This window comes from Coccinella septempunctata, chromosome 3 (genome assembly GCF_907165205.1).
Source record: "Coccinella septempunctata chromosome 3, icCocSept1.1, whole genome shotgun sequence".
NCBI classification, from domain to species: domain Eukaryota; kingdom Metazoa; phylum Arthropoda; class Insecta; order Coleoptera; family Coccinellidae; genus Coccinella; species Coccinella septempunctata.
In genome coordinates this window covers 36,608,280-36,632,101 of record NC_058191.1, presented here as the reverse complement: position 1 = coordinate 36,632,101, position 23,822 = coordinate 36,608,280, and the positions used below count along the sequence as shown (strand labels likewise).

Here is a 23,822-nt window from a genome sequence, read left to right as displayed (position 1 = left end):
GAGAGGAAACAACTGAGTCTGGTGACATGTACAATAACTGGCCACACCTGTTCAATAAAAATTTGTAGAAGATGGTTCAAAATGGTTGTGTTTTGTGCCACTTGTGCAATGTTGAGACTATTGAACATATTCTGGTCACCTGTACGTTGCTGTATTCCGTTACCGAGAATAAATCTACTAAAATACTCAAAAACAAAACTATCGGTGCGATTAGCTTATAATTTCTTAGGGCTTCTTGCTACTGTGTGCCCTCCTGTGACTGAAGATACCCAACCGTGACCTACAGATCTTTCCACACTACGGGCATGGATAGTCACCAACCAGATCTGGCCACCGGTGTATCCTTCTCGAGTCTCCATTATAACTGTGGACCAAAGACCTCCACTGTGATCTATTTAACGCTAGTTGTTCCCAGTTATGATTGGCATTAACTGATTTTAGGGATTGATGCAGTATACCCGTAACCCGCTTATACTCCTGGTTTCCGAGCTCCCTCTGCAAATTCGCCATACAGAACTATTTTGGGGAGTCTTGTGTCTTGCATCCTCAGAATGTGGCCGCTCCATCTGAGTCGGGCCCTCGTTACTTGAGTCTCAATTGTTATACAACTCGCGCGCTGCAAGACTTCTGCATTTGAAACTTTGTGGAACCATCTGGTGTGCTTTATTTGTCTTAGATGAGGTTGTTGCGTCACCTGTAGTAACCTTAAAGAGTTGAGAAAAACACACCCAGAAAACACAACACCCACTAGTCTTATCAATGCCGACTTATGGCATTTTTGTCGGTGTCTCTCAGGGTGCGGGTATCTCCAACTGCACGCGGATGAAAAGTGGGCCACAAGATCTCGGTTCAGACCGACGAAGAAGGACAAAGCAGTTGGCTCTGAAATATTCTGTGCTGCTCCTTACTGAAGAGTTTCAGGCTGAACATCATAGAATTTCAAAATTGACGCCTACTACCATGTCATAGGGCTTAGTTTGACAAAGCAGTCTTCATTCCCGACCTCAGCATTGAGTTATGGCGTCAAACTAAGCGAACATCTCGACTTTGCAAGCTTTCATCGAAAACGCACTAGTGCTGTTTATCCAACAAAACTCGCTCTGCCAATATTAATGAATGAGCAGATATGGTTTTCTTGGAGCAGCTTCTTGGAGTCGGTATTTCACAAGATATTCTGCTGGAAAGAAGTTGACCAGTTTGTTCAGAACTCGCAAATATTTTTCACCCTCTGACTTGTAAATCACATTTGTTTCAATGGGGCGCAAGATTTTAATTGTCAGTTATGTTTGGCAGTTCTAATGACACGTGATCATAATATGACTTATCGGAAGCTGACAGATGGAAGTTGGTGGACCTCATAGTAATCTTTATCTGAGGCTTAAGGTAAAAAGCATGGATTGGAGCATTACACGATTGAACAAAGCATCGTGATTGTTCAACATTAAAATCGAACTGGTGAAAGTTTCATTGCCACTATCCCCACTATAGCCACTAGCTATTTGTGCGTCCCACAAAACAGCTGAATCTCACTGGTATTTAGGATTAACCAGCTTGGAGCGTTTTAGTACTACAGTCACTTATGAAGACACTGAAAAATTGCTTAAAACCATCGTGGTGCTAGCTATAAATGTATACAGTAATGGAGCTATATTTTTCAATCTTTACCTTGATGATGGTATATCCTCAGGCTGTTGCTTTGCGGCGACCATCCCAAAACCGATTTACATGGAGTTACGAAAACAATCTGTTTCGTATGTTCATCGATAAGTACCAGGCTATCGGTGGATATGCCCAAGAAGCATTCGATCTGTTGAGACTGCCCACTGTCGTCAAGAAGAACTTGCCAGAGAATGGCTCCCCTCTGGCACGCGTCAGGTATGAAGCGCGGACGGATCTTCTCTTTCTTTTTACTGCTGAAAATGGCTAAAAAGTGGCTTTTCATTAGCCGGGGCAACTCGTTTAAGTACTGGGTGGAGTACTCACAGAATTTCTGTCCGGTGTCGATGGTGGTATGGGTGGAAAAGTTTTCCACCAGGTCCTTCAGATACTCCTGCCTGGTTCTAGTAGCCATCAGGACGAATTTCTCGCTTCGATGCGCAGCATTCTCTGCGTTTACAACCTTGGCGAGAAGAAATTCCGCGAAAGCTTTGCCTTTAGGAAAGATAGCCCCTTCCTTTATCGGAGGTCCGAAGACTTGTACGTCTTTCGACCTACTCACAGCCACCTGAAATCAAGAATAAAGTGAGGCTCAGAGTTTCCAAAGAAAACAATTTTTTTACCTTATAGTGTGTATTTTCTGTACACGCATTTATCGCTTGCACTATAATGAAAACGTGTTGGAATTGAGATCGAATCCCCTTTGGTGTGAACGGTAAGGCACCTGGTTCTTGAAAAACAATTGTAACAATGTCGTTGCCTATGTGTCGTTTCCTCAACAATTGCTGTCGATTGTTCGGCGTGAAAGGCAACATGGTGGAGACATGGAACATTATTTCACAATTTTGGTACTCGGCATACACTGAGTACAATCCTGTAGAGTCAGCTGAATAAAAACAAAGAAATAAATGATACACGTTATTCCCTTAAAATATTAGCCATAGGAAGAAGGAGGCTGGAAGGTTGGTCCGATAGTAACAATGGCAACGTCGAACCTTCCCGCCTCCTTCATTCTAGTAGTCTATTGGTGAACCATACCTCTGACATCGCTGATATGTCGAGATATCGAAAGGATGAAAATAATGGTCTTAAATTTAGTGATTTTACCAACTCACATTTATTATCCAGCCCTGCTTTGTACTTCTGGAATCCGTTTAGCCTCACTTTCTTGCCAATCGTCTCCAAAAATTCGTTGAAAGCTGGCCCCGCTTCCTCGTTATTATACATCTCTTCTTCGGAACTCTGTCCCGCTTTACAGTACATAACACCGACCTTATAATTCGTCATAAGGCCTTGTTCGTCCAACTTCAACAGCTGATCTTCGGTCTGGGTTGTCTGGACGCCCATCCTCAAACAACTGAGCTGAATTTCTGGGGCTACGTATTCGAGTACCTCTTTAACGTTCAAGTTTTTACTGCTATTCGATGTTTTGATGTTTGGTATTGCGTCTTCTAGGATTGCTCCTCGTAACGTTTGTAATTCCGACGTTCTTATGACTAGTCTATACTGGTATTGCATGATGGAAGATGATTGATTTTCTTTATGTATTACTTTTTCCCTTCGTATGGATATTGCTATCGGGCCTAGCTGCTCGTCCATGCCAAACCAATTTTGGTGATCTGAAAGAGCCATTTCTTTCATCATAATGAAGGTATTAAGACTATTAAGTGTTGCAGTTAACACTGAATAGAATATATTCTCGTATTATCAATATATCACACTGTGCGACGTTGCAATATAGATCGAAATATATGGAGATTTGAAACTTCTTGTTCTGAAATTGTCGCTTCTTGTAGAAACACTACAGGTGGAAATTTTGTATCGATATCTAATTTGCCGAGTTAAGTCGAAATTGATGAGAAATGGACAAGAGGTTCTCGAGTTTTTCCGAATTTTATCGATAGCTTCGTTGAGGACATAAGCTACAGCACGATAATTCTCAATTTTACGAAACAGGAGGCCTAAATTAGTAGTTATCGAGCAATTTTAGAGGTTGCCAAGTCGATGATTAAGTCGGATATTCGGGGAATTCGACAATATTACCTTGTCCTGAGAAATGTTTCCTATAATACAAAGCGCCCTGGTCCACGCTCTCGATAGGTCTCGGCAATCTCTGGTAAGGGCACGTAGAATGTCTCCAATGCGTCTCCCCCAACGGAAACTCCAACACAGCCACACCGTAGGCCAACGGAGGCCTATGTAACGGTCTCTTGTTCGACCCGGAACCACCACTGTGCACTCGCGTCAAACTCACTATTCTCTCCTCTTCCCCGCCTATTTCGTTCCTGAAAAACGGGCAGCTCTCCACCAAGCCGTTGCTCTGCCCGTCCCCGTTGTCCTCCTCGCTGTTCTCGGCGTCCGGCGTCGAGGATCTGGCCAGCATGGACGCCGCCGACGCTCCGGTGGCGGTGTTGCGACGTTTCGCCAGCAGGTTCCTCCTGATCCGGACCACATAGCTCAGGTTGGTGGTCAATGACTGGCAGTCGAAATGGGTGAAGGCCCTTCTTCGTGCTATCTCCTCCGATTCGGTGTTGAAATTGACGCTGGTGCTACTGCCAGACACTATCGAACTGTCGTCCATCGCTTGTTTCTGGCTTTTGTTACTGCTACTACTGTTAACCTGAAAGTTCAAAATTTTTCACTATTACAGTGGTAATTTTAGTATGTTGAAATAATTTTCTAATACATAAGACTCTAAACTTCTTAAAGAGACCCCCTGATCACCCTCTATAGGAACCGTGCACCTCCAGGACTATGAACGCTACGTCGACACTTCTGCTCCAGAACTCTCCTTGTATAACTACTTCCAAATGTAGGAAAGTTCCGAAACTGACAAATTTCGCATAACATGACCTAACCAACACTTGTCCCTCAGAGGTTATGTTAGTGGATCCGAAATGCCCTTTAGGTCGTTCAGTGAATATTATCTATCACTTTGATGAAGTTTAACGCCGAAAAGCCATGCAAGATAATGAAATAAATCGGACTGGCAGAAATCTACACTTGTAGTATACCATGGAGAACGTGTCAACATCGATGGTGAGTAGCGACAGACCGGTTTCGCTCTTATTTGAGCTCGTCAGTGTCACATATCTCTACCAAACGATGACAACTGAATGAATTCATTACCTATCACTCATTGGTGATATGAAAGTGCGATATGATAGAAAACTGACTATTATTGACCATATTGATTGGTACAATTTAACATTTTGTTTCCATGAATGTCATTAATGGTTTTTTGTCCCTCAGAGTGAAGTCAGTGCAATGTCTTATAGGACATTCCAACTGACGGGACAGGACAACCATTTTTAGACACAAGTGTAGGATAAGAAAATACGAATACAAAATTCCAGGTGAATGAATGGGTTTCATATTGAGAAAAATAAAGAGAATTTAATACAATGAAAGTAAGAAGAATATACAAGTTTCACTTACATTCCCACTTCCCCAAAACCTGGGCAACTTGACCCTCAATTTAGGACTCTGAGGATTAGAATGATAGGAAGAATTAGCGTTGGTATCACCGGCGTAGGTACTGCTGCTTATGCCGTCAGTCTGATCGACTGACTTTCCTCTTAAGTACTCGGAAGGTCCTGGTGATCTCTGGTCAGTGCCTATAGCTCCCAAAACAGCGGGTCTGTAGTCCTGGAGCATAGCAAAGAAGGATTCGCCGGTTGTTAGAGGTGTTCCATTTGAGGCTTGACTCGAAGCAGGCCTATCTATGATGTGGTCAATCGATCCGTGAGAACCGTATTCTCTTTTGAGACCAGGAGGCGAACCATTCGTTCTTGAAAAAACAAAGTTAAAAAATTAATATAAAATACGAACATTTCTAACAATGTGTAACAAACATATTTAAATGAAATGATACCTAAATGATTAAACTACAAATGTAACTTTACTCTCAATAAATCTGATACAGAATTAGATTTGTGATAGTTTATTCTACTGATTGCATATAGTTTAGTAGTATCTTATATTAACCTGCAATTTGGAATAGTTTTCCTTCTTCGGCACCTCACAAATAGACAATTCATGCTTCACAATGAAAAAATCAACTTGTTAATTTTAATTTTGGACAGAGCATTTCAAGGCAGAAATTGAAAATCAAGATCGTCAGCTGCAAATGAACAAAATAACATGATTTGAGTAGACGTTGTGTATAATTTCATGTGGCAGGATGTGAGAAGGTTATTAATTGTGTATCTCTGTGAAATTATGCGGTTGTTTCTCGAATGGAAGTAGTCGTAGTGATTCTATAGCATTCTTGAGAATTCAGTTCAGGTATGAAAGAATGGATTCGATTCACTCCTTGATCTATGGCGAATATCTGCTTCTTCATTGAGGATACTTCTGATAGGCGTAAATGAAGGTTATGTCAGGAAAAAAAGGGAACTTCAGATAAATATGGTATTAGTTATTTTTATTTCAAGTAAATGGTGATTTCAATATGAAGAAAAAATTGTTCGAAACAAAAACAAAATAGGTCATTTCTAGGCAACGCTGATTATAGAATCGGAAATCCCAATTGAATCAGATGAATATAACAGGAGATATTGCAGATTGAAATTTGCAATTTTTGAAAAATGCCATTTCCAAGATGAAAATCTGAACGAAGGGAGATGGGCTTTCGAAGTTGCTTGCAATAGATTCAGCGTGTTCGAAAACCTATATTTCCATACCAAACTTTCCAATATCTGACACTGTTTAGGAGGAAATTATTTTTTTTGTTTTTCCACTTTTCATTTTCGAGTTGACTTCGAAGAGCTCTCTGGAGTGCAATTCTCTATTGAATCATCAACTGTTTGGTTTTCTAGAATCTTCAAAACAAATTCTATGCACTCCATATCCTAGGACAGTAATAGAACATCCTGATTTTTAGACAGAGTAGCAAATAGGTCATTTCAGGGGGGTCTTACCCCTTGCTCATTTTTGACCCAAAAAATCGAGATTTTCGAAATCGAGTTTTTGTGCTTGGGTGGAAGCCTAGACAACGCTGATTATATAACCGGAAATCCCAATTGGATCAGACGAATATAACAGGAGATATCGCAGATTGAAAATTGCAATTTTTGAAAAATGCCATTTCCAAGGTGAAAATCTAAACGAACGGAGATAGGCTTTCGAAATTGCTTGCAATAGATTCAGCGTGTTCGAAAACCTATATTTCCACACCAAAATTCCGAATATCTGACAATGTTTAGGAGAAAATAATTTTTTTTGTTTTTCCACTTTTCATTTTCGAGTTGACTTTGAAGAGGTCTCTGTAGTGCAATTCTCTATCGAATCATCAACTGTTTGATTTTTCTAGAATCTTCAAAACAATTTCTATGCACTCCATATCCTAAAACAGTAATAGAACATCCTGATTTTCAGACAGAGGAGCAAATAGGTCATTTTAGGGGAGTCTAACCCCTTGCTCATTTTTGACCCAAAAAATCGAGATTTTCGAAATCGAGTTTTTGTGCTTGGGTGGAAGCCTAGGCTACGCTGATTATATAACCGGAAATCCCAATTGGATCAGACGAATATAACAGGAGATATCGCAGATTGAAAATTGCAATTTTTGAAAAAATTCCATTTTGAAGATGAAAATCTGAATGAAGGGAGACATGCTTCAGGAAATGGCTGCAATATATTCAGCGTATTCGAAAACCTATATTTTCATACCCAACTTTCCAATAACTGACACTGTTTGAGAGAAAATAATTGTTTTTGTTTTTCCACTTTTCATTTTCGAGTTGACTTCGAAGAGCTCTCTGGAGTGCAATTCTCTATTGAATCATCAACTGTTTGGTATTCTAGAATCTTCAAAACAAATTCTATGCACTCCATATCCGAGGACAGTCATAGAACATCCTGATTTTTAGACAGAGTAGCAAATAGGTCATTTTAGGGGGGTCTAACCCCTTGCTCATTTTTGACCCAAAAAATCGAGATTTTCGAAATCGAGTTTTTATGCTAGGGTGGAAGTCTATGCAACGCTGATTATATAACCGGAAATCCCAATTGGATCAGACGAATATAACAGGAGATATCGCAGATTGAAAATTGCAATTTTTGAAAAATGCCATTTTCAAGATGAAAATCTAAACGAACGGAGATAGGCTTTCGAAATTGCTTGAAATAGATTCAGCGTGTTCGAAAACCTATATTTCCACACCAAAATTCCGAATATCTGACAATGTTTAGGAGAAAATAATTTTTTTTGTTTTTCCACTTTTCATTTTCGAGTTGACTTCGAAGAGCGCTCTGGAAGGCAATTCTCTATCGAATCATCAACTGTTTGGTTTTCTAGAATATTCAAAACAAATTCTATGCATTCCATATGCGAGGACAGTCATAGAACATCCTGATTTTCAGACAGATTAGCAAATAGGTCATTTCAGGGGGGTCCAACCCATTGCTCTTTTTCGACCCAAAAAATCGAGATTTTCGAACCCGAGATTTTGTGCTAGGGTAGAAGCCTAGGCAACGCTGATATTGAACCGGAGACTCAATTGGATCGGAGGAATATAACAAGAGATATCGACGATTGAAATATATCCATCTTCAACCAAATTTCTTGTACGTTTTTGGCAATGCACATTTCTTAAAAAGTAAATTGCGAAAATCCGAAGGGAGGTTATAATTCTTCTCAGTGCTCGATTCCAAAGGTTCGCCAAAGGAAACGATGAACCGAAACCGGCTCAGGTTGAAGTCAGCAAACAATACCAAAACTCCCTGCATTCCCAAGTATGCTAATATCGCTAATTTCGTTTCCGAGAAATCCCGATGATTCACCACGCAGGCACTCGCACAGATAGACTCACCTTCTTGAATGGCCGTGATGGTGATCCAACAGTTCCAAGCTCGAATTGCTACGGTACAACAGTTCGGGGGTGCCGATATTCTGCGGCCTACCAGAAGAATTCCTTCCGACGGGACAGTTGTGACTGTGGCGGTCGTTGAAAGAGGCCCTCGCAGCAGACGCCGACAGACCTGCGGAAGCCCAGGCCTTATGCACGTGATTGTTGTAGTACTCCACCGCCTGGGCCGTCCTGGCGCGGCTCTGGGATATAGGCGCCCGCGGTGGCGCTGACCCGCATTCCTGCAATCCAATCATCCCATCACGCTGGAAAGAAAAAACGATCATTAGATAATAATAATAATAATAAAATTGAAGCATTAAAGGAAGGAGACACATACAAGTATCTAGGCATAAAACAGGCAAGAAAAATCAATCAGACCCAGATGAAGAAAGAATTAACGGAGGAGTTCACCCGAAGATTGAGGAGGATAATGAGAACTGGTCTTAACAGCAAGAATCTGATAAAAGCGATTAACACCTACGCTTGCTCGGCGCTGAGCTATTCATTTGGTATTATCTCTTGGACGACCACCGATTTAGCAGCTTTACAGAGAAAAATAAGGAACATGCTGACTAGACTAAACACAATAAACATCACCCCAAAAGCTCAATAGAACGGACAGAGCTGCCACAACATCTTGGGGGTAGAGGAATTGTTGATTTGTCCAACCGTATGTCCCAGGAAATTGAAGGACTTCGAAAATATTTCTTGAGCAAGGCAGCTTCGTCAGAACTCCATCGAGTAGTTTGTGTTGCTGATAGTTCTACACCATTAAAGCTACAACAGGATCACTTGGAAACCGTCGAACACTCTGCAGAAAGTAAAATGCAGAAACTGATTGGCAAACCTTTGCATGGGAGGCACCAGAACGAGGTCAACCATGATTACGTCGACATATCTGCGTCGAACTACTGGTTGACTTCCGGAAGGTTGTTTCCTGAGACAGAGGGCTTCATGCTCGCCATCCAGGATCAGGTGATTCCAACAAGAAATTACATGAAGTACATCGCCAAGGATGCCTCAGTGGCGGACGATAGCTGTCGTTATGACTGTGCGACACATGAAACTATCCAGCACATCACCGGAGGATGTCAGAAGTTCGCGGGCACGGAGTACAAAAATAGACATGATGCTGTTGCCAAGATTCTTCACCAAGAATTGGCATTAAAACACCAACTTCTAACTTCGAAAATGGTTCCTTATTACAATTACCATCCGGATGCTGTGCTGGAAAACGAACATCACAAGCTCTACTGGGATCGCACGGTTATCACAGACCGAAAAATAACCCACAATAGACCAGACCTCATATTGCTCAATAAGGATGAGGACAGAGCACTATTCATAGACGTGGCAATTCCAAATAATACCAATTTTCTAGATAGGCAAACTGAAAAAATTTCAAAATACAGAGATCTCGAGGAACAGACCAGAAGACAGTGGAAGCTGAAAGATATCAAGACCATCCCTATTGTCATTTCATCTACAGGCCTGATACCGAAGAAACTACTAGAGAACTTGAGGAAACTTCAGTTGGACGAAAATATCTATAGAGTCATGCAGAAGGCGGTACTGCTCGGAACGGCGCGGCGAGAACTGTACGCAAGTACATGGGGAACGCAGAGGAACACCGTCTGCTCCGACAGGAAGTGCGGGTGGAGCAGGAATCCAACCTACAGCAGGGAGGCGAGGAGCGACCCGGACCCGACCACCACCACGAGCCCGAAAACCTGGAAAGGGCTCCAACAGAGCTTAATCCTTTTGATATCTGAGATATCTGGGATAAGTGAATTTTCCTCTGGAGAGGAGTGTGAAAGCCGCAAGGCTAAAGTTAATAATAGCTTTATTGTCCAACAGTTTTTTTTTTTTTAATAATAATAATATATTTACAGCATCAATGAAAGTTACATGCTTAGTCAAAACAAAAGAATTACAGTATTATTTTCATGCTCATGAACTCATCCAGTGAGTAAAATGTATTTAAGTGTAAAAATTCTTTGAAAGACTTCTTAAACTTCTTCTCTGATAAAACCCTAAATCTCTCTGGTAGCTTATTGAAAATTTTCGGACACCAAAAGTCAACTCCTTGCTGGGAAAATTTACGGCTATGATATGGAATGGACAAGTTTGTCCTATTCCTAGTGTTGATAGAATGATAAGTACTATTGGTTGGAAATTTATTCAAGTTGTTGTGAATATACGTGGTACACTCCAATACATAAATGGCTGGAATGGTAAGTACTCTCAATTTTCCAAAAGCCTCTCTACAGCTATCAGTTTGCTTGAGGTTAAGGATTTTCCGAATAGCTCTCTTTTGGTAAATCAGCAGATCCTGCACATGTACAGATGTCCCCCACAGAAGAATTCCATAGGAAGCAACTGAATGAAAGTTGGCGAAATAAGTTGTTAATGCTGACTCTGTAGTTGATACTTTGCTCACAGTTGTTATTGAATAAATGGCCGTTTTTTTTCATGGTCTCTATATGTGGTTCCCATGACAGAGCTCCGTCCAAGGTTACTCCCAATAATATGATTGTATTTTCTTTATTACTTTTTAAAACTAGTTGTTGTGTTTTACTCTCATTTATTGAAAGGGAATTGAATCTGAACCAATCTCTAGCTTCCATCAAAACATCTTCCTTCAACTGCTGTAGAAGTTTCAAATTTAACGCTTTGAGGAAAAAAGTGGTGTCATCAGCAAAAAGCAATGTTATCAAAAATAAGCAGAGATTATCTGCAGTTATTTCTAGGTCATTCATGAAGACTATAAACAATATGGGCCCCAAAATTGACCCCTGAGGAACTCCAAAATTTACCCTCTTCATGTGTGATTTTTTATTTTGCCATTGAACCTGCTGCTGTCTGTTCTCAAGGAATGACATTATCATTAGTAATGGCGTACCGTCCACGCCATACAGACGGAGTTTTTCAATAAGTAATTCATGGCTCATATTTTAACCCATTTACAGGACAATGCGAATATAAAATACAAAAAATAACAGAAGATAGCATAGAAACAAAAACAAAATAAACAAAAATTTTATATGATCTATGATACATTCCCTGAAAAATAACAAATTGCTGACTTGATCAAATTTCCCTTTGACGAGTAGAATATATCTTGTCCAACACAAAATGAATTGAAGTTCTCACACATTTTTCTGAAAGGTGCCTTTTGCAGAATGTTCGTTCGAGCTCTATCTGGCTTGAAAACCAGGACAGTTCTTGAGTTGAAACTTGGAACGCTTAAGTTGACTTTAGACAATATTTCTGAACAATCAATATTATAATGCACCACATTAAAAAGGAATGATAAAGAAGCAAAAGATTGCACCGTCACATCCTTGGGGTGGATACACTCCATCAATCTTAAACAGAAGGAACTTCATTAGATGTCATTTTGACTATGATTCCTCGAATGTAGACCCCGGAAGGATAAAAACGAGCACACGTTCAATAGGGAATACTCCTTGTGACGAAAATGATGTATTTTTTATGAAATATCTTTGAAACGTCACATATTGAAACCATTTCAACCGTTTCAAAAAAAAAATTATTTTAAGCACTTAAAAAGGAAAAATAAAAATGAGTATTTGAAATTTAAAGCGTTTCGTTTCAATTGCACAAGTTGGCAACATCGACGGAAATATAGCTTTATAATAAGGGACAACAAATACATGATCTTAATGAGATAGACAAAGATGGCTGTCTATGAAGTCTGCGACGAACGAGGAAGGTGGTAAAATTTGATGGTATTTTTATGGCCGGTTGCAGTTGAGGCTCGCCAGTAAGTACGCGCCTGTAAATCAACAGCTGTTATTTTATAAACAAGCTGATCGGACATTGTTCTTTTTATTTTCCAGTAGGCGCTGTTGCCAAATCGTAAACTTGAAACCAAGCGATTTAAATTTTAAAACCCCATATTTGAAGAATGATTTTGAATAGTTTCCGCGGTGCATTTGAAGAATTCATGAATGAAACCCATAATTATTCTGATTAAACTTTCATATGCAGTGATAACCCAAATTGTGGAGAATTCCACTGAGAAAACATAAACTACGACGATATATTGAAAAATTCTTAGCCTACTATAGAACCAAACAAAATTTCAATGTCAAAATATTTTATTACTCAACATATTCTCCTCTTAGTTGGATACATTTATTACAGCGAACCTGCAACGTCTCTAGACCTCTCAAAAAAAAAGTTTCTTCTTGCTCTGCAAAGCAGACCTCCACAGCTTTCATGACCTCCTCGTTGGAAGAAAATTTACGACCTTCTAAACTTTTTTTCAGCTGAGGAAAGAGATGATAGTCGGATGGAGCCAAGTTTGGTGAATAAGGAGGGTGTTCTAGTAATTCAAACCCTAAATCACGAATTTTTTGCACGGCAATATGAGATTTGTATGCAGGGGCGTTATCCTGCAAAAACAAAACACCTCTGGATAGCTTTCCGCGTCTTTTCTCTTTAATTTTTTTCCGAATAGTAATATCCTGTTATTGTTCTACCCTTATCCAAAAAATAAATCATGATTAATCCATGGCAATCACAAAAAACTGAAGCAAGAACTTTTCCAGCAGATTTTTGGACACAAAACGTATTAGGTCTTGGAGATGGTTCTCGATTTGAAAAAGATGTAGATTTCTCAAACCGAATTGTTACTATGGATGAGGTGTGGGTATATTTCTACGATTCAGAAACAAAGCAACAATCGATGGAATGACCCTCACCAGAGTGTCGTCATTCCATCGCATGCATTTTCTCCATGAAACCCTATTTACTGGCGACTCCTGTTCAGGCAGTCTTTGAAGCAAGTAACTGATTACATGCAGCTTCACCGAAGTGAGCATGCTTTAGTTGTAATGGCATGAGGAATTGGCGTGTTTACGTGTGTACTTGAGCTTCCAAAAGCAGTCCCCAATCACAGATCAAATACTGCTCACGTTCACAACCAAAGAATTCTCTGCAGATTTGATTGCAATTTATAACAGAGCAGAATGACCTACTGACTGTCCAGTGTCAGCCATAACCAGTGCCATGCAGTCACAAGAACATTGAAAAAATACTCTTGTGACTGCAACACTAAATTCTACGACTGTTTTTTTGAAAAAAAAAGATTAAAAGAATGGGAATGTCAGGTTTGACTGTTTGAAAATGGAAATTCATGCTACTACTACTACTAAGTAATCATTTTTCGTTTTCAATAAAGATAAGAATGAGGAGATTCCTACAGAAATACGTTAATGGAGATTTCAAGTATATTTTTCCGTTTTTAAATCCAGCGATTAGGTGATTCATCGATTCAGATTAGATAATGAGGTGAATCATGAAGGTCATAAGTACCTACGGAGTTTGTTGCAAGGTTTTTAAATCAGATTTCGTCCGAGGTGATAAATAAATACAAACATTGTGGGTTATCGAATATTCAAATCGTTCGTATCTATCTGGTTTTTCACTCATTCCAAAAACATTTTAAAATGACTTTTATTTTCTGTTTCCGTTCTAGGTATTTTCATTCTCTGAAGAAAACATCATCTCCTGTAATAGTTAGGCACCAACGTAATATCACCAAAGCATCCGTAAAGGATGAAACACAAATAAAATATAGGTCAATAATTTTCCAGATAATTTCATTGTTTCCAATAAAAAGTTGAAAAGAGCAAGTTAAATAATCAAAAAAACTATCTTTTCTAATTATCTGCCACCCTACATCTATGAACATTTCCTATTCAACGATTTGGGGCCATATCAGAAGAATCATCCTCATCAAAATGTGTGCCCTTCCAAAAAAAAAAAATGTCGGATAAAAAGTCGTCGCTGTGTTTCAGTTGGGACATTCTGTATACACAATGCCTATTTTCGGCACACGATCAACCTCCAAACACTTCACGCATCAACTCCATATGCGTGACTAAAACGGAACCTTCAACCTTCCACATCACAAGAACTAACTGTGATTCCGAAGAAACGACAATTATAGCGATGAAAAAAATTGCTGGCGCAACGAGCAGAACGCCCATTTCAAAAACATCAAATTCGCTTTGTCCTCGCCATGAACGCACGAAAAATCTAGGAGAAAAAATTGCGCCTAGGAGCAGGCAATCATCCGCTCCAAAGCATACGAATCCAAGCTAGCGTAGAAATGATGGAACCTCGCTAATAGGGCTTAATTATGGCGGAAAGGCTGGGTTCTTTTTCACCTATGCGAGCAGTTGATGACAACGTAGCGATTGAGCTTGGATTAGGGATAGGTAGACGATTGCTAACATCGGTGTTCATCAAACAATTAATGATGCTTATCGAGATCGATATTTGTTGCCTCTTAGGAGCTCCAAAGTTTTCAATTATAAATATCTATGCAAAGAAGAAATATCTTTCAACTTTACACGTCACCTTGTCTTTTCAATTTTTATTTCTCGAAATCAGTCGACCAAAACGTCAAGAATACCACAAATTTGGTTTCTCATTTGTTGAAATAATAACCTAAAATATAGGAATCAAGAAGTAAAAAAAGAAACTACTACTATTACAAAAAGTAAACACAAGAATCAATCACAATTCGACAACGATTGTCTCAGCTTTTCAGCCAATTTACAATAAGGATCATCGATGTTTCGTAATCGATAAGATCGAGACTGAATCCATCGATGCTTCTCGTCAATCCCTAGGTTGGGAATACACCTGTAGATGATTCATCGACATGACGCTTTTTAGGAAGGTCAAGTTGGTACGTAACAACGTTGGGTGGTGCTTCCAAACTGATTATTATCTAGGATGCACCTTCATGAGGATATCCTAATCAGAAACAATAAAAATGAACTTGGGAATGACTTAATTGATGGTCTCGTAAGATGCTGGCGACGAAATTTTTTTCAATTCCACTAATTTATTAACGTCATCTCCTACCAGTTGTAGTGGTGACAATATCTCTCCCTTCCACCCATATGATCTTTTACAAATGATGATATTATAGAGAAACCTGAAAAAAGTTTAGATGACGATAAATATAAACTGAACCAATTGCATTAAAGGCTTAATGAGTTGCCGATTATGAAGGTTTTTCTTTGGAATAGATCCGATATTTTGGCTTAACATAAGAGATGTCGTTTCTTGCTTCCTTAGTCAAACATAAAGCAATAGATCATTACCAAACAGAAGTTCTTGATTTGCGTATTTTCACTACATGCTTGCTTGCAAAAAATTCCACCTAAATTGGCCTTCTTTTACCATTCCTGAATGTCAACCAGTTCGCCACGAAAATAATAACAAACGAATACGAAAATGAACCATAAATAATTATCAACTACTCCCTGATACCTATTCTATCACGTTATATAAATGATTTCATCACTGCTGTATCCAATCGGTAGGTTATGGGCCCATATTCAATTGTCGAGAAAATAGTTCTTGTAAAGCGGTACCGATTCACATCATTAGTAACAATGGCGTTCGTTCAATATGGAAAATGTTATTATCGATTTTTACACCGTGGATTTTCTGCTAGAATCGTTGGTAATGTTTCCAGTTAGATTACGGAATCAATAATCGAGAATTAGATTAGGAAAAGGTGAAGCCAGCTTCACACGATTCTTAGATATACATGAGGAATTGTTCGATAAGATTTTCAACATAACATCCGCTTCATGGAACACCGAGAAGACAACCAACATTTTAGATCGAATCAATATACTTCTTCTCAACACAGATTAAAATATGTTTTCCAATGATTCATAATGAGGTTAGTAGTTACTTAATAATCAAAGATCCCATCCTGCAAAACTGAAATCGATATTGTAAGCATTATTAACAATAATAGCCCACCAAAAATAAGTTACCGTTCACGACAAGAATCAAACGAAACCACCAATTGTCTCGTACTCCAGATTACTAGTTATGATTCCGTTTCTTTCAAATAAGAAGATTAGATAGATGAGTAGAAAATAATTCAAATCCGCAACAAGATAAGTAATATAAGATTGATGGAAGATGAGTTTGATTCTCACATCAGATATTTATCTCGAATGGTATCAGTGATTTGATTTTTTCTTCAGAATCTACTTCTATCAATCTAATACAATTAATCTTGTACCTACTATTATTCACAGAGTATGTTTGTACCAGATTCAATATTTGTGCAAATTCGAAATCAAACATCAAACATTTCTTGAAACAATGGAGAAGAACATAATGAGGATTAAACTGTAGGTCCATTCATCTAATATATAAATATTTCAGATCTCTTATCACTTATGACATTGAAAATTAGATAGTTAAATCATGAGGAGATCCCAAATCATAAATTGAAATGACAGATTAGCTGGCAGGAGGAGAGTAGACAACTCCCTTCATTGGACCAGAGCCTTTTTATGGTTTTCAGATCTTTTTTATGGTTAACAGAGCCTTTTTATGGTTTTCAGGTCTTTTTTATGGTTTCCAGAGCCTTTTTATGGTTTACAGAGCCTTTTTATGGTTTACAGAGAATTTTTATGGTTTCCAGAGCCTTTTTATGGTTTCCATAGCCTTTTTATGGTTTCCAGAGCCTTGTTATGGTTTCCCATCCAACCACGAAGCGATGTTTAAGTTAAGAACTGGGAATAAAAGGATTATCTTTTTTTTTTTGAGAGAGTATTCAAAGGACACAGTCCGGCCAAGTTTTTCCTTGACGAACAGGATCGAAAAGATCTTGGAAAAGGTTCTCTCAATCATGAAATTATAACAGACAGGTTCCTGTCAAGAAGTCCCTGTGAATGATGCAGTACCCAAGAGGGTAGTAAAGTAAATAAAGGCTTTACTGTCTGAGAGATAATCAGGGCAGGGTTGCTGAAGAGATCTTTAGGTAAGGTTAGGTTTGCATGAACTTATCTCCATTTCCATAATCTAATCTAATCTTACAGAGACACCCAAATCGATGATTTATTGATTCACCGATAGGGTTCTGTCAAACACCAAGAAAAAAGCCAACGTTACTAATTTTGGCAAAATTTTAATAAATCTATGGTCCTTAGACAGAGCCCACTGGCATCCACACCTGAAAAAAACCGTCCTTCAAATATTTCAACGATTCGGTCACTTTTATTAACATAAATAAGGGACGGGCCCCATTACACGTTTCAATGACTATCTGCATCGGCTGATCATCACGTCTGGCGCATCCTTAAGTTGAAGGAGGACAAAGGAGGAGGGAAAAGCCCGAGCTCAACCGGAAGGAAACGTGTTCAATCTGCTCATGCATATCTCCGCCTACGTGTGTACGTGGTCAGTGTACTGCAATACACATTGTGGCACGTCTTTTGAAGTTTACAGAGCTGGTGTTGGGGGCAAGTCGCCAAACTAGTATCACGGTTGGAAGATTGATTGGTTTGCTTATTACGTGAACCAGATAATAGCGTGGGGCGTGATAGTTTATTTAGGTTCATTACTTCCTATAATAAATCGTTGGAATCGACCACGAAAACTCATCCATCAATTTCCACATATTCACACTAAGAGGCATTGTTTTTCAAAATACAGGCTTTTAATAAATATGGGGCAAGAATGCAGGAGTTAAATATTCCGTGAAGAACACAAGCTCAAAAAATATGCTACAGCTATGTTTATTATGAAGCTCACCTGAATCATGAATTACACTGCTCCACAAGAGTTAGGGGTATCCTATTCAATCGTGTATAAAAGTATGTAATCTTCGAGAAAATCGCTGTAAAATCATTTAAAACTCAATAACAACTTTAATCGATCCAATAAAAATCAGTATGAGACATTTCGTCAATCTGGTAGCCTTTTTTCTGAAGTTTGGTTCTTTGCATATGCTTCATGAATGTTCTCATTTTGAAATGAAGTCAGTTTATCAACGGCTTCGATTTGAAACGAGTTTTCTGAAAATGCCCAGACGTAAATTAACAAACGCTGAGGCTAATAAGGCTATCGGAATGCTACAGGGTGGCCTAACTCAGGTTGTTGTAGCGGAAAGGCTCCAAGTCAGCCAAAGTGTGATATCTCGACTTTGGAATAGGTTCAGGGAGGCAGGTTCCGTGTTGGAAAGACCAAGGCTTGGTGGGCGACGAAAAACAACATCTACTCGTTTCATCACAGTTTCGTCGAGAAGAAACCCTACATCTACGTGTAGAATGCTACGGAATTCTCTTCAAAATGCAGATGGGGTCCAAGTTTCCATCGAAACCATCAGACGACGTTTGAGATAGGTGAATCTAGGTTCTAAACGTCCATTAAGAGGAGTTACATTAACACGTGACCATAAGCGTCAAAGACTGGAATGGGCAAGGCAACATATCAAATGGAACGATCAATGGCGTAGTGTCCTTTTCACTGATGAATCCAGATATGGACGAATGGACGATTTTCAGATTCTCGAAGAAAAAGGGTATGGACAATCCCACGCATAGATACCCCGTAATCGTCGCTATGTCCAAGAAGTCCATACATTCCGAGGGGGTAGTGTTATGGTATGGGCCGGGATATGTTTCAACGGGGGCACAGATCTACACATATGTTCTGGGAATATGACCGCCTTACACTATAAGTAGCATGTCATTGACAATGTTGTGCCAAATTTTCACGCTGCTATGGGTGAAATTTTTGAATTTCTAGACGATAACGCTAGAACGCACCGTGCAGCCATAGTTGAGAATGCGCGCGAGGAGCTTGGTATTCCACATTTACCAATACCTCCGCAGTCACCAGATTTGAATTGCATAGAACATGCATGGGATATGCTCCAAAGAAGATTAGATAATCATCAACCTACCCCAGAAGAATCCTTAAATGATCTGAGAGAACTCAGGCTAAAATTAATTTGCAACTTGAAATCATATTAGTATGAATTTTCATCACAAAAATCTATTATCTTATCTATTATTTTATCTATATTTTTTTGCAATTTAAGTCAATATCCCAAACTCCTAACTCATGTGGAGCAGTTTATTTTATCATTAAAATTGGGTTAGGACAGTGAAATTCAACTTTTTCCGAATGAAAATTCCTATCATTTGAAATGTGGTGATTCAGTTAGAACAGCTCTGAATTCTGTCTGTTGAAAATAAATACATAGTTCCTTTTTTTATGTTCACCTAAACATCGACGTCTTCTTTCATCAACTTATTAGAGCGTAGAGAACCTACACAAAATTCAGTTATACTAATTCCTTCAATGTACAACGATAAAAACACAATTAAAATTCCGGAACTATCGGAGCAGTCGCATAATAGAAATATGAAAAAAATCTGAATTTCAAATTAGGGACCGTACTTAACCCAAATGCAATTCATTAGCAAAAATAATCCTCACTGACGTAGGAGACTACCGGAAGTCTAGGAAAATGTTCAACTGGTATGATTCGCAGTTACTCCAAGTGTTCGTGCATTATATTCAAACAGGTTGATCCTTGAGGTCGAAGGAAATATTTTTCCTATTAGTCATTCCTAGCATTATCAAATATAAGGTGCTCAAACTACAATAGGGCTTCAAAACCAGTCACAAAGTTGCAATTTTATCCAATCATTAAAATGGCAAAGAATCCTGTAATTCTTTCAATTTTTGAAGAGAGTAAAAGTAACTCGACTTACATCTTACATCTTGGGTACTTATTTGTTTTCGTAAAAAAATACGCTATCTCCAGTAATTTTCGTGGAAAACTACAGACAAACTGATCTTTCCTTTTATGCCATAAACGCAAACCGTGGTAATACGACCTATCGTTAACCATGACCATCGGACAACCAGGTTTCTCTAACCTTTCTCCGCTGAACTTGAGTTCGATAGGCGCTCGTAAAACTCTAAGACGCTCCTCAAGAATAAACAGAACCTTGAAAAGGCAAATGTGTGTTAAGTAAACTGCGCCTAAATAACTTAAATGCCAATCGGTGCTGAGCGCATTGACTTACCTTAATTTTTCCAAACTAGGCGGTGAAACAAGTTCGAGAAACATAAATTAGCAAGTATAACGATCTCGGTGCGATATTTCATTGCCAGAGAGACAAAAACTTGAACGATTGTGCGGAGCGATAGAAGATAAGTTTGTTCTATTTCAGGCCCAACGTTCATTGTTGAGTACGGGAGGTAGATTTGCATTGGACATACTATCAAGTGACACTTTGATAAGCACACGTCATAATAAATGGAATATTTCAATGATTTTCCGATGTACATAGGTACAAGGTAGAATAGGGAGAGTCTGCTCAGGTAGAGACTTGAACCACCTCAAATATTTCAATTCATATTTTGCGCTACCGGCATAGTAAATAGCTTGCGACATACTCGTAACAAGGCACAACTAGTGGCGGTTCCATTTTGGCCGCCATCAGAATAGTTGGGGGAGTGAGAGGGTTGAACGTGATTTTGTTGTTAGGAAGTAAGAAATTGAATAATTTTTGTTTGTTACACTGTCTGAAAAGTTTAATAGGTGCGTGGTGTTATTTAGTTTTATTGCTTACATTGATTAATATTGTTTTACAAACGATGAGCTTTTTGAATAATACACTGCGCAAAAAAAATTAACGCACATTATGGAAATCTCAAATTTATTCTACAACTGAAGGTGTTCTCAATGAAAATTATTTTTATCAGAATTAGATATGCATGCATATGTTATCCACTTTCAACGGTTTTCTTCAATACAGATGTTTTTTCCCAGCAGGAATAAAAAAAGATGATATTATCAGATTTTGAATGTATTGGCTCCATTCTAAAATCAGTTGTTCTCGATCAATTCTAGTGATCAATAGTTTTTCTTTCGTTTGATTTTCTACACTCGATCGCAATGCAACGCGAAACACGCAATTTGACCCAAGAGGAATGTGCACAAGCGGTAGTTTTGCGAGAAGAAGGGTGGACATACACAAGAATTGCAGAAAGGTTTGGAGTTTCCCATACAAGTGTGTCCAGAATGTTGCAGCGATTCAGGGAGACAGGTATGAATGTCCGAAGACCAGGACAGGGTAGACCACGGGTAACAACTGCCATTCAAGAACGTTACTTGAGAGTTTCTTCGTTGAGACAACGGTTTGCAACCGCTCGCCTCCTTCAAATTCAGCTTGAGCAAACTCATGAGGTGCAAATTAGCACTCAGACAATAAGAAATCGCCTCAGAGAATATGATTTGAGGCCTCGTGTCGCGGCAAGAGGCCCAGCTCTTACCCCAGCCCATCGAAGGGCGCGTTTGGATTTTGCGAGAGAGCATATCCATTGGGAAGAGGCCGATTGGGAAAGAGTTCTCTTCACAGATGAGTCTAGATTCTGCCTCTACCATTGTGATCGACGTTCCCTTGTATACAGACGTCCACATGAAAGATATGCTCAGTGCAATTTCCTGAATACTACTGGTTTCGGGGAAGGATCGATTATGGTATGGGGTAGAATATCTTTTAGTGGTCGTTGATAATGGAGCTATGAATGCTGATAAGTAGATAAGGAACATTCTTGAAGAGCATGTAGTGCCATTTGGTGAAAATTTCATTTTTATGGACGATAATGCCAGTCCCCATCGTGCGCGCATCGTTCAGGAGTACCTTGAAGAGGTTGAATTCTCTCGAATGGAATGGACAGCAAGAAGTCCAGATCTCAATCCGATTGAGCAGGTTTGGGACAACCTCAATAGAAGGCTGAGAAGTTCAGAAAACCATCCAGCTACTCTTAATGACTTAGGAATCCAACTCGGAGAAATCTGGAAAGGATTAGATCAGAACATTTTAAGATCACTCATTTTGAGTATGAACCGTCATTGCCGAGCTGTAATTAACGCAAGGGGTGAAAATACCAAGTATTAAATCACTTATCAGCATTTCAGTATTTTGAAAATTGTTCATTTCTCTTCTTTCACACAAGATTCGGTGAAATCCTGAATTTTTCTTTCATTTAATGTGTCTTGTTTCGTTCAAAACCTTCCCGAGAGAACATAAAAAATAAGTCAATGTAGAGTTAACTTGATTAATTGAGATTTTCAGAATGTGCATTAATTTTTTTGCGCAGTGTAGTTGTAAAAGTTTCAAGAAAACACCTGTTGAATAGACTAAAGGGGGGTGCAGTAGACTTGACCCATGCTACGGTCGGGAGACATAATCAGTTTTCCAAGTTTACCGCACTGAGCTTAGATAATAGTTTGCTTCAAAAAAAGAAAACTGAATAATAGAAATAAATATAAAAAAATAAACAAAGGTTCAAAACAGTGAAAAACATCTCGGAAATAAGGGAGAGTGACTCGGAAATAGAAAATATGTATTTCATACGCTGATACATCTGATGATGAAAACCTTGACATAGACGATCGTTGGTCATTGGAAATTGTTTTCTTTCAATGTTTTTCCTGACAAACAAACTTATAGTCAAGTCTCTCTCGCCCCCTGTTCACCTCTCCCATGGGTTAGGGAGACATGAGGCAATTTTCGGTTCCTGAAGAAAGAATTGCTGTACTCAATGTCCATCTCACCATCACTCTACTATTTATCTATCGTTACCTATTTGGGCATGATATCTTCACGCAAAAAAATGAGTTGCTACCATTTACAGATACAACTTGAGTGGCTTCAGAGTGAAAAGGGGTTCAACTCTCCCGGACTCTAGAATACTTCCAATTAGAATCACCCTGTACTGAATATTCGATTCCTGTTTCAGAAAAAGTGACGAACGCTTCAAAATTAATGTATTCAGAAAAATGAGTTCTAACTTTGACTCTTTTGTACCAGCAAAATGCCAAAGTTTCAAAAGGCGCGTTAAGCCAAAATCAGTGGGCACTGACAATTGACAATAACTAGGTAGATTTATGATACAAGTACACCACTTTCTTTTCTTTTGAAAACGTATGTGTTCGTGAAAATAAAAATAAAAAAGTCGGAAAGCGTCAACTTTGCTATTTCAGCGGCACGTTTATGCAATTAACAAGTTGAAAACGAAGCAATGAAAACGGCAAAATGACCAGACGAAATGAACCGTGGCGAACTGATGGGTGTAAGCATTTCGGCAGATAAAATGCGTGAAGTAGGTATTCTACCTGACGTTCATTGAGAAACAGAATGTCGGCCAAGCTGAAAACGACAGGACAGGTGGTGACTATGGTTCTAGGTAATAAATAACTAAGCTTCAAACTGTTCACCTACACAGACAACAACACAAAGTCGAAGAGGAGCAATTCTCCATCGCGATGGTTCCTCATAGGGATAGGAGAAAGATTTTCAGGTAAATTCTTGGATTCTCAAGAATGTTATGTTTGCGTACTAGGGATGTGAATTCTCGGAATATTCAAATTTATCTGAAAGGATGTTGTGACGTTGAATACACTAAGCAGCAAATGAAGTGGAACAGCTG

The 23,822-nt window shown here is 38.9% G+C and overlaps 1 protein-coding gene across 5 annotated transcripts in view; it reads right to left on the bottom strand.

Annotated features, from left to right (window-relative positions):
- Positions 1-23,822, bottom strand: part of LOC123308911 (signal-induced proliferation-associated 1-like protein 1) — a 60,669-nt gene that overhangs the window by 6,499 nt on the left and 30,348 nt on the right. For 3 of the 5 annotated variants that reach the window (XM_044891712.1, XM_044891715.1, XM_044891713.1), the window contains exons 2-8: positions 8,472-8,773; positions 5,095-5,446; positions 3,700-4,276; positions 2,772-3,275; positions 2,280-2,542; positions 1,984-2,224; positions 1,666-1,923 (exon numbers count right to left, since the gene is read on the bottom strand). In XM_044891712.1, the coding sequence (XP_044747647.1) occupies positions 1,666-1,923; positions 1,984-2,224; positions 2,280-2,542; positions 2,772-3,275; positions 3,700-4,276; positions 5,095-5,446; positions 8,472-8,764 (2,488 nt within the window). In that variant the 5' untranslated portion in view covers positions 8,765-8,773. Of the gene's footprint in view, positions 1-1,665; positions 1,924-1,983; positions 2,225-2,279; positions 2,543-2,771; positions 3,276-3,699; positions 4,277-5,094; positions 5,447-5,643; positions 5,780-8,471; positions 8,774-20,407; positions 20,540-23,822 lie in introns of those variants that run through there. The other 2 variants (XM_044891714.1, XM_044891716.1) reach the window with 2 other exon arrangements.